Raw genomic sequence first — 12554 nt, 5'->3', positions numbered from 1 at the left:
TTTTTGCATTTTGAAACGCTGTAAAAATTATTTTTATGCAATATTACTTTAGGGGAAAAGTATCTCGGAATCTTAAAAATTCAGCTAATTTTTACTAACTAAAATATCAAAAAAAAAAAAAAAAATCACTCCGATGTGCTCATTCCTTTCTTTCAATGTATATATGCGCTAGTTTGATTAAGTATACGGTCTGGCCTGTAGAGCATCAACATACGCTCACACACACACATTCTTTATTAATAGTAGAAATATCACCTTTATTATTAATAGAGATAATAGAAAACCTATTTCTCTAATTATAGCTTTAATGCAAATTTTATATTTATGCTAATACTGATGATAAGCAAACAGTATATTATTATACATTTTTAGCTTTCCGCTTATTAAATTTATAGAATAAATATAAAACAAAAAAAATAGCTATATTCAGATTCGTGATTATTTTTTTTTTTTTGAAAAAAAATCTGTAAATATATTTTTTTCTGGGTTCTACTTACTTCGCAGTGAAAATTAATTTACATTAAATCGACCTGTCTTTATATCTTTTTTTATTTTATTTATTTATTTATTTTTCCCTAAACCAATTAAATACCGAGACCGTTGTTTTTTTGGGTTTTTTTTCGAGACCTTTGCAATTTTCAAATTTATTTGAGTAACTCTAATCCCACCAAACTTTACATTTCTACACAACTATCGTTTTTAAATTCTATAGCTTTGAATACACCAAAAGTGGTTTTAGAAATAATAAGATTTGAATGTTAGTAAATTGATTTTAATCTAAATTTATCTCGTATGATTTGAAAATTATAGTGAGTGGAACTGGATGTTGTTGCTATTTTGAATGCGGTGGTTTTGCAGCAGGCTTGGTGAACGAAGCAACGTAGGTTCGGGACTCAATTTTACGAAATATCCATTTACATATGGAGTAATTCTTAATAATTTGCCGAGGATCAACTATCTTGTTACTGTAAATCTTGGACAATGAGCTGCAGGTTCAGATGTCGTCCTTCCCATCTGTCCACGGCTCAAAATTACGATATTCTTCTAGAAATATAACTTATATTGTTTCAGAAAATGTAATTTATATATAACTAAATTATGATCAAAATTGTTTTTTGTAATTCATGTATGAGCCTTACATTTTATATCAAATCGATAAAATGATTACTTAAAACTTTTTGATATGGTTATCACAGGTCAAATTAATGCATATTGCTGGTTCAATTCCAATCCCATTATGGAAAATGCCGTATTATTATTTTTTAGTTTTTTGTATTTCAACCTTCCAATCATACAGACACTGAAAAGAAAATTCTTTAACACTTTTCAGATTATTAATTTATGTCATACATCACTTTTTAAGCAAATAGTTAAGAAAAAAATTTTTCAAGATAAATTTTTCTAAATCAGAATTGTTTAATATTGTTATGTATTTAAAATCATTAAATAGGAAGCTATATCTCGCCCATAAAACAATTTGTCGAGCAATGTTTCATTATGTTTCGGATTGCAAGCTATGGAATTTAGCCCTTATTTGAAATTAATGCAGGAAATTCCAAAAATTTCTTTCTTTAAAAATTTAATTAAAAATTTATGTAATAATCTTAAAATTTCTTTTATTTCTTAATATACGACGTGAAAGCTATACTTTGAATTTCGAAACATTTGGCTTATTTTGATAAAATAGATTCTTATGGTATGAGGTTCAATAAAAAGTATTCACTTTGTTACCAAAAAAAATCGAAATTGAACTTAATTATCCAAAGGAAAATTTCTACTCATTGGTGTAAGAAGCTAACCACGTGTTATTGTTTACAAATTTTGTGATCAGATGGCGCTGGTATCAAATGCGCCTGACACTTGCGTTTGTTCTTGTTAGAGTAACGTTCGATTGAGAAGATGGTGGTTGTTGCATGACAATTTTTATAATGGTTTTATCAGTTATAATTCCGATTGTAATATTTCTTACATTTAATGGAGCTAGAGGAAATATACCTGTACCTGCCATAACACCGGACTATTGCAATTATACTGAATATTATGATTCCATTTGTATGCGGTGCAAACGATGCGGCAGGGATGAAAATCAAACCAGTCTTCAACACAGAGCTGATGATGGTACGTAAGCCGGTCGTGTCTACTTTGAATCTGCTTGAAATAAAAATGTGTGAATAAATTCAAGTTAAAACTGTGGAAATAAGTTACGCCAGTATCAGAAGTGGATTTCCTAACACTAACTCAGGTGTATCAAAATCGTTAAAAATAAAACGTTCGTTAAGGTCAATAAACTTTAGAGATCTTGCATAATAAATTATTCCTTATGTTAATGTTAAGAATGTAGAATTTTTTCATTTAGAAACAAAAACGAATTAATGAAAAAAAGTATAATATTACATATATTTTGATTGAAAGTTAATACTCCATTTATTGTTGATACGAGTATTATTTCTTTAACATAACTTTTTTCTGTATCGATTTTTTTTAGATGCCTAAAGTTATCTAATTACTTTATAATTGTAACTATTTCTGTGTCTGAATGATACGCGACAGTTTTTGCGAAACATATTATATTTTTTAGTAAATAAATATGGAAACCTTATTTATTGTCTAAATATATTCTTTTTTTTTTTTTTTAATCTTTTGTCAGCTACTAGCTATAGGTATTACTGTAAAATTAAAACTAATCATCTGATGCGTTAAGGTTTTATAAACACATATAGGCGTCACAAAGTTTTGTATGAAATATCTTGTTGATTTTTCTACTGAAATTTTCAAATTACGGCATATTATCAAATTATACGCATATACTCTGACCTTATCTTGTACCTACGATAATGCTTAATGTAAGCAGTTCGTTGGAAATACGATTCTTTTATAAGCTATTGTTTCCTATATGTTTGGAAAAAAAAATCCATTTTATTAAACTAGTTATATGACAGAAATTTATAAATCAAGTTACACAAGTGTGATCAAAATCTTAGGATGCATGCTTATTTGAAATTTAAATCATAAATATTTTAAATGATATTTTAAAAAGTTGAATTTATGTCTAAAATATGTACTGCATAGTCAAAATTCTATGTAATACATCTGACATATCTATTTTTCTTTATAGCTATTATAACACAATGTAGGCAATTCCATGAATTATAAATGCAGTTATTAAGGTTTCATTAAAAATGATTGACTGCTATATAATAAATAGCAAAAGAAGCCCTATGAAAAAATTAGTATTGTGCAGATTTTTGTAAAAAAAAATTATAAAATTGTTTAATAATACTGTTATGCTGATCATTTTTACATTACTATTACTTTTTATTTGTAAAATTAGTTATTAAAATTAATTATTAAATAAATTTAGTATTGCATTAAAATAATATTTGATATTTTGATTGCATTCCCAACATGTTTATAATATTCTTTTGAAATTACATGTTAAATGATACTTTAAGAAAGTGAAAGGCACCTGGAACTTTTTTTTCAGTTGAAGGAAATAAGATCTTGATTATTAAAATGTCTTATCCTTGCTTGCAAATAAATAAATAAAAATAAAAGACTTTAAAACTGTCAGATTTAATTTTGGAAAACAGTGCTCCATTTGTTTCTGAAATGTTGAAAGAAAAGCAAATATCAGGAGATAGGAATATTATTTAGCTGATCATTTAAGTTGTGTAAACAAATTACTGAATTGAAATTTTTTCAGATTTTGTTTTAGCTATCTTATGAAGTGTTTAATTTAGAATGCTTTAGCATACATATCTGCTCTTATGCATAGTTGTAAATATTAAATATATTTTTTTAGTGTGATCTAAGTAGATGGTTCATGAAATTCTTTGTAAAAATGTGTGTAAAGAATTTATAAGTTTAAGTTTCTTTTCTAAAATATATAAATATGCGTTGTTTTTTTGTTTTTTCTAAAAAAGATTGTATGTGTTATTTGGAGCTTTTCATATGTTTAATGAATTCAAGTAAAACTGTTAAATCTTTGAAATTGCATTAGAATTTATGTCAAATATTATTCTGTAATGTTTTGAAAACATTGTGATTTTTAAATTGCTCAGATGTAACTTCATCTAATAGTGATTTTTAATAGATAGATAGATTTTTGCAACGATAGTTACTTGAATTAGGAACAACTTATTATATGATCTTTGTAAAATGTAATCGGATTCTGATTTTAAACAAAGATGGGTCTAATTTTTCAAATACATTTTTAAAACAATGTTTTAGTCTCTAATATAACCATATTAAACTGTCAATATTGAAATGGAAATATCATTTTTTAAATGTTTACGACCTATTTAAATTTTCTGATTTTTCCTGATATGTATCTTGTACCATTTCCTAAAGTTTGCTTCATTAGCATGTACAATTTGTGATATATTGTTGGGTTTTTGAATCTTGCTTTGGAGTTAATGAATTGTCCTTTGAGGAGTTTTAAGATTGCTTTCTTTTTATAACAAGATTTGTAGAATAACTTTGGTCCAAAATGTATAAAATTACATTGCTCATAATTTGTTAAATCAAATTTTGAATATAGAACTTGATTTAATAGGTGAACAATTATAATAATTTTTTCCATAATTTTTACATGCCATTGGTTCACTTTCTTGGTGATTTTCCCCATTTTTAAAATATGAATAATTCAGAATTAGCTGAATGTGAAATTTCATCAAAATAAGCCCCTATACAATTATCTTCATTAGTGAAATCATCTCTTGTCTTGATGTTAAAGCTATATCTGCATGTTACCTTTTTCATCATGGAGTAAAATCTAATTAATTTTTTAATTCTAAATTTTGGTTTCATTCTGAAAGTTAACAATATATGAGCATCTTTTAAATAAGTTAAGAAAATATGGTGTTTGTCATATAATTCTAAGGTTAAAAGTAGTGCAAGGAAATATTTTTTTTATTATTTAATTTAATTTTTTTATTGTTTGGATGTTGGATCTAGATGTAGAAATTACCTTTTGAAGAAATATATATTGTTTCTGCTTGTTTTTTGTGTAAATTGAAAAAAAAAAGTATTTTATGAGAAATATAGAAAATTTTAAATTATCTGAGAAATTAGATTATAAAAAGTTGTCACTAATATGCAAGAATTAATATTTTATTTTAATATAAAATGTAGCATAATAAATGTTTTTGTAAGTACAGTGAAAATTCATTTTGATACAAAATAGATAGATCTTTTGTAAAAATGTTTTTATCCAAAAAATATAATTAAAGTAATTGGTTCTAAAGACAAGTACTACAAAAAAAAGACAATTTTTAAACTTAAAATGCCTTTAAATATTTTTTTTTTTATTATTTAACAATATAAATTGATAATAATAATTAAACATTTTAATAATTTTACAAGAAAGCAATGAAATAATTTGAAAATAAATAATATACTTGCATCAAATGTGTTCAAAGTATTTTTCCTAAGAAAAATAAGAGCATTTTTTTTACTGATATTTTTGACTGAATAGCAAATTTCTTAAGTGGTTTTCTTTTTAAAAATTAAAAATTATTCACTTGCAAGCACTGAGAAAACTAGATATGGGTATATTTAAGTAACAAAAATATTTCAGGTATAAGGACAATTTTAATTTTTGAATTGGAATAAACCAAAATGAATTTGAAGGATAGGTAATTTTTTAAACCATCTCGTATGAGAATTCAAGACCAGGAAGGGGGGAAAAAAAATGAATTAATGATGAATTCAATAAATATTTGACTTTGTGAAAATAATACTACCCTAAAAATGGTATTGGAATATATTTTATTTGAAAACTAAGATGAATGATAATTTTTAATACATTTAAATATACAGCAAGTTTTTTTCTATTTAAACCTTATAATTTTTTTATTTAGGCACTTGTACTTGCAAATCATCATATATTGAGAAAGCAAGAAGAGGTCCATATAATGTTACATGTGCTCTTTGCCCAAATGGGAAAGTAAGAAATTTTTTTCTATTTTTCAATTTATTCTCTGCCCTCTATTCTCCATTTCTTGGATAATTAATTTGTATTTTTTAGGTAATATCTCCCGATAAGAAGAGATGCCTTGAATGTTCTGAAAGTATTCCATTTAATGAAACTATTGGTTACTGTCAACCTTGTGTTAATGGAACATTAGGTAAATGTAGTTGTATACTCTGTTGCCTTTTGTTATAAAATTGATTGTGCTGGAAAATGAAAATACATAAATGTAATTTTGTGTATATTGCTATAAAAATATTTGCTTTATTTTATTATATCTATATGTCAAAGGTTATATTAAATGTCACACTAATTCAATTTTGCAACCTAATTGTATTAAGAATCTTTACTTTAAATAAAATATGATGTGATGCTTTTTACAGTTTATTTAATGAAATAAGATTTGGTGCCTGATACTTCTGTATAATGTAACAGAAGTGCATCAAATTAAAGACATTTTTCCATTCTTTAAAAAAAAAAGAAAGAACAGGAATGTTGTTCTCTGTTATAAAGATGCACAGTAAATATATATATAAATTATTTTTTTTAAAGAGAATGATTAAGCTTTATCCTGTTTTGCAATTTATTCTGATTTTGTAATCAATATAATAAAAAAAAAATTTGTCCAGTCCAAATACATTTTTTATGTTAATAAATGTTAGTTCATATTTGCTTAATGTTTAGTTCAAGATCTTATTGCTGAGTAGAATAAATAGTTAAATATATTCTCTTGTTTAAAGAAATTATTGATATTTACAAATTCAATTAAAAATAATTAAAATCTACTCTTCTCAATTTTCAGAATTTGTTGTTCTTTTGTAATTCTTATTTCGATTCTTTTCAGTCGAAGATGGTAAATATGTATTTTGTACTCCTTGTCAAAGTGAAGGTTTATCTACAACTGATATTTTGAAGTAAAATATGTTACTCTTTCTCCCTTTTCTCATCATTTTTTTTTAATAAATGTATATTAATTATTTTTCTTTTTATTATAGTATATGTCCAAGTATAAATAATATTGATCATATACATTGCTCTGAATTTAATATGGTGAGTAGATTTGCTTAAATGATTATGTATATATAGAGAGAGATTTGAAATTAGTTGGAAAAAATGCAATTTTCTGTATTTTTTCCAGATTTATTCTGGGGGAAACTGTGTGCCATCTCCTATTTTGGATGATCCATCTCTTTTTACTATTAAATATGAAGTAAGATATTTTATTGTTTACTTCAACTGTGCAAGTACAACTGTGTTGATTTATTTTATGCCAATAAATAAGTTAAACATTTAAAATAATAATAATTCATTAAACATGTATTAGGATTGATTTGTTTCATCAATAACTATCCAAGATTCTTGTAAAACAAATCTATTCAATAAATTGGGTAGCATTTAATATTATCCTATATATTTAATTTTGTGTGGCGTCTCTTTTATTTTAAGTTATATGTTTCAAAATACTGTTAAATTCAAATGTCTTGTATATGTTTCATTTAAAATGTTTTATGCATATTGGTTGAATTTTGAAATTGTTTCTCTTTAAAGTTTTTATACTATTAGAAAATACAAGAGTATAAATTTTCTTAGCCTTATATTTTACACTTGCGAAGAAGAAGAATAGTTACCTTAACAAGATTAATATCTTAATAGTCACATCTTTTCAATATTAAGAGAATAAATGATATAAAATGATTTATAGAGAATTTGAATTGCACTGTATTTGGTAATCCAGTTAAAAACTTATGAAAATAGTTGGAAAATTTATTGCTTTTATTGACACAAAATATGAATGATGATGCATCTAGATTTTGAAATGACCAAAATTAGATAATTAATCTAAGAAAGAGAGTAAATATCTTAAGACTAAAAGATATATTTTAACTTTATGTTCAAATTTCTATTATTATGAGGTTGAGCATATGATACAATATAAGACATTTTTAAATGCCACCTACTGGTTTTTTTTTTCTTTCTTATACAATTAATATGTGACAATAATATTATTTACATAAATAAAGTAAGAATTTTGATACAATATTTTTTAACTGTTAGTAATTCTGGTAATTTAAAATAACAGGCAATTTAAAGGTTAAATATTTTCCAAATGATGAAAACATTTTATTTGGCAATTTGCATGCCTTATTGTATTATATTTGTATAATTATTTTTAGATAGCTTTTTGTACATCCATTTATCTATTTTCATTATAAAATTATTTGTTTTACACAAATTACTCTAAAATTTGTATTTATTAAAAAATAACATTCAATGTGCTAAATTGATTTAACCTGGGCTCTATTTATTTCTCAAGTTTCTCTTGAAAATAAATGTTGAATGTCAAGAATATTTATATATATTATTAAAGTATTTATTGAATTTCAGAATGGTGAAATTGTTTCCTCTGCTTTGTTAAAAAAGTACTTTAAAGCTGCCTTGAACAGTTGTGAGGTATGATTTATTTACTTGATTTAAATTTTCACATTGTTAAATGAGACTAGAATTTTTTTCAATTAAGTTCTTTTTGCAAATATTATCCTTTAAAATTATATTTGTTAATGTCTTTTTAAAAATTCATTGATAGATAGGAAGTGCCATGTGTGGTATCTAGTTGATTGGCCTTATCTTTAAAAACAATCAAACATTATGGAAATTATTTTATATCCAATCATAACCTATATTTTATCATTGATAGTACTAGCCTCTCTACCTGTAGGCTAATAAAGAAGAATATTGACTCTCTACATGCCAAATCATTTGACCTAAATCTCCCAAATTTGGATTGCTTATAATCAGGAGGGTGGGAATTTGCTCCTTAAGCCACATTTTTTTCAGTGGAATTTTAATTAATTAAAAAAGGCTATATTTTGATAATTTTTTTTCTGTAACTTGAAAATATTCCTCTTGCATTACATTGCATTAAAGTCCAAAAATTATCTTTTCAATGATGCCAATTTAGTTGTCGTAAAATTCTTTTACGTTTAATTAACTACATTTAATTAACTTTTAAACATGTTTTTAAGTCTATTTCATTACAATATTTTGATTGTGTATGAAATCTAAATCATTTTCTTTGTTTCATAAAATCTTTCATCACATAAAAATAAATTAAAAAAATTGAAGGTGTGATACCACTAATCAAATCTAAAGATGAGCTAGACATAAAAGCTCTATGATATCATGTGCCTGGGCTCTATCAGAAAAGTTAATATGTACAGATGCAGGGAAAAAAAAAAAAAAGAAAGAACCGTTCAGCTTTATTCTGGCTTCATTCTTCATACAGTCATTAAAAAGATGTCTTTGTTGATATTGGCAATTTAAATTAGAGCAAGAGATGCGATTTAAAAGAAAATAGACACTAATATTCCAACGAAAAACAAAAGCATTGTTAGAAATCGTATTTATTTTGAAAAATTAGTTAGAGAGAAATATCTATATATCAATGAAATTCATGCTACTGTAAAGCTATTTTTTTTAATTTTAAGATAATGTAAAAATAGTTTTTGTGCAGTGTTATATCCTGAAAGCATACGATGGTTATGATGGGAAAACATAAATCATTCTACCTCACTTCCATTAAAGGGATATGGCAATTTTTGATAGCATAGTTCATCCTTCTAAGTGTTAAGGAATGTGCAAAATTTTGTTTAGCTCTTGTATAAGGTTATATAAGTAATGTAGATTTGTATAAGGTTCAAACAACTGTACATTTAATTTTATATACATAAATACTGTTACATTAAACAAATTGAGACTAAGACATGAAGTATGTCAAAATTTTCTTTTGAAATGATTTCTTGTAAAATAATATGAATAAGCTTGAATGTGTCAAATAACAGTTTTTGCACATGAGAAATAACATTATAAATAATTATTGTGAAAAAAAACAAATGGTCCAAAATAGATTTTTCTGCTCATCTGAAAGATCCTCTTGATATGGATTTAAAGACAGATTACTTTTATGAAAGGAATGAAATGGTTAGTGATTTAATCCCATTATAAGTGTAGAGTTATCTTTTCTCATTGGAATTCTTCAAGTCTCTCAAGTGCCATGTTTCATTTTTTATTTATTTTTATTCCTAATAGGAAGATGATATTGCTGCTTGTCAACTTCTTGCCAATATGTGTGTTCTCCTTCTCTATAAAAGCATTGAAACAAATGTATGTGCAGAATTTAGAAGAGTTTCAAAGAAATATCTTAATGAATGTCCTAAGTAATACTTTTGGATTATTTTTTTATTTAAATTTTAAATTTCTAAAAATTAAATGGTGTATATTGATAATTTCTCATTAATTTTAAGGAGACCAATATGGCTGTACTACATTAATGAAGATGGAGAATGGCATACTGTAGAAGGCCTGTACAAGAAGAATGTGCCTAATGTGTTTACTCCTTCTCTTTCTCAGGAGGTATATTATATCATAGCTGAAAATTTCACTTAAATGATGCAAACTTCTACTTATTATACCTAGTTAAACCTTAAAGTATGCAATTTGTTTATTTTTAAGTGGAAAAAGTGTATACTTTTATATTGTAGGATATTTTAGATATTTTTTTCATTTATCGTGTTTTGTTACACAATTATCAAATATGGATTTTTATATATATTGTAATTAAAAATAAATGGCATCACAATTGTACTTCTAGTTTTACTTATTATCTTTTCATTATTCTGCTTCTAATTTTATTATATTCTCTTTCAGTCATCAAAACTTCATATTGTTGCTATGAAATATTCACTAAATGGAACTTTTCTTGGATTGACCAAGATAAAAAGTGACAATTTAAATGTGAGTACCGAGTCTTTTTTTATAAATACTTTTCTCCTCTTTGAAATAAAATAATTAGTGTGCTTTTTAATAAATAAATTGTTTATTTATTAAAAAATGAAAATGTTAATATATAAATATATATAATTATTTAGTGTAAAGGGAATAAATATTAAAGCAATCTTTGTGACTAAATAATTAAATTATATTTCACTGGTGCCCTCTTTTTTTATCCAATAAATTGTTATTTGTTGAAAAGCAGTCTTAAATCACAATACTAAATATTCATCACAATATCTAGAACATATTTTTTTAATGGTAAATAAAGAATTCTCTTAACCTTATTTCTTATGACCAGTACACATGTTATGGCAGTGGAATTTTTGCCTATATTTACAAGTTAGGATACATGGCTTACCCATGAAAGATTTTTTTTAAAAAATTACGATTTTGTGTTGTTAATCTGTCTCTGTTGTAATCACTTAGCAGATTTCTGTTCAGATCCATTACCATCTTATTCACCAAATGCATCATGAGTAGATTGAGTGTTAACGGAGGAAAGTGAGAAGAATGACTATATGTAGTCAAGGAAACAATACTTGTCTTCTAATTTTTTAAACTTCGTTTTTTGCTGCTTTAATATTTATTTTAAATGAATGCTTAAATTTTCCTCTAACTTCTAATCTAAAAGTTAATTAAAAATTGATTCTTTGTTTAAATTATCTTAGATGAAAAATGTAGTTGATAAGGTTTGAACTAATTTGTAGTTTATATTTGAGAACTGAAATTATTTTTCCTATACTTTTGCTTTTGTTTTCCTATTTGAAATTTCTTTAGAAATGTCCTTTTTTTTAATGTTTTGATATTTAAATATTTAATGTATATTACCAGACTAAGCTTTAAAATGACATAACGATCTATTTATAACAGTTGTGCCAAGAGTCAGACATTGAAGAGGATATAGCATTCACAGTTGGAACACGAATAGAAAGAACTGTAAGGCAATTTAATATTTTTATCAATTATTTTTCTTGTGATTGTATCAAATTTCTTTATTTCATACATTTTGTTTTTAAATTGCTTTAATGAATATTTCAAATGTGAATTCACTATTTTATATACTTTTGTTATTTAAATTTGTGATATATTTAGATTAAGGTGGAAGTCTCCATAAATCAAGGACCTATAAATAATAATTGAGACTGTTCACAATATGTGCGCAAAAAAGAATATAGACAATGTTGTATTATTTTGAAAGAAGGTGGTGCTTGGTATTGGAACGTAATAATTATGGCATGAACTTAGCATTTTTTACTGAATCTGTTCTGTGATTCTTGGCAAGTTTTTTGGCAATTAATTTCTGGTATGCAGCTAATAATATCCAAATATCGGATTTATGTTTTAGACAAGTTTTTTCTAATGGATTGAAACAAAATTTTTTAACTTTAATTGTAGTCACAAAATCACTTACTAAATTTTATGTATTTAAGTTGTGTTTTTGAGTTATTGATTTATATAAGTAATACATTTACACGAAAGTACAATCCAACAGATGGTCAACTTCTTGTTGGATTTGACACAAAATTTGATAGGTATTTGCACTATAGATATTAGATCTGTGTACGAGTTTTATCCATTTAGCTCTCTTCGTTTTGTAATGCATTTGATACTGCATTTACTATAAACCGAAGTGATACTCTGTATAAAAATTGTTTAGTAGATGTATTAAAGCATTGTTAGAGAATTTCGTTTATTTTGAAATGAGTTAAAATCTATTGAGATGTTTATTTTTTGCAGAAATTGTGCTCTTTTT

The 12554-nt window shown here is 25.0% G+C and overlaps 1 protein-coding gene across 1 annotated transcript in view; it reads left to right on the top strand.

Moving 5' to 3' along the window:
• Positions 1-1877: 1877 nt before the first annotated feature.
• The window catches only part of LOC129963976 (meckelin-like), a 32944-nt gene continuing 22267 nt past the window's right edge, over positions 1878-12554 (top strand). Inside the window, exons 1-11 of the mRNA XM_056078615.1 lie at positions 1878-2118; positions 5862-5947; positions 6029-6128; positions 6816-6885; positions 6967-7021; positions 7110-7181; positions 8357-8422; positions 10058-10185; positions 10273-10381; positions 10676-10762; positions 11672-11737. Of these exons, the coding sequence (XP_055934590.1) occupies positions 1914-2118; positions 5862-5947; positions 6029-6128; positions 6816-6885; positions 6967-7021; positions 7110-7181; positions 8357-8422; positions 10058-10185; positions 10273-10381; positions 10676-10762; positions 11672-11737 (1044 nt within the window). The 5' untranslated portion in view covers positions 1878-1913. The remainder of the gene's footprint in view (positions 2119-5861; positions 5948-6028; positions 6129-6815; positions 6886-6966; positions 7022-7109; positions 7182-8356; positions 8423-10057; positions 10186-10272; positions 10382-10675; positions 10763-11671; positions 11738-12554) is intronic.

The sequence above is a fragment of the Argiope bruennichi genome, chromosome 3, assembly GCF_947563725.1.
Source record: "Argiope bruennichi chromosome 3, qqArgBrue1.1, whole genome shotgun sequence".
In the NCBI taxonomy this organism is placed as follows: domain Eukaryota; kingdom Metazoa; phylum Arthropoda; class Arachnida; order Araneae; family Araneidae; genus Argiope; species Argiope bruennichi.
The sequence above is the reverse complement of the archived record's forward strand: the minus strand, read 5'-3'. Positions and strand labels throughout refer to the sequence as shown.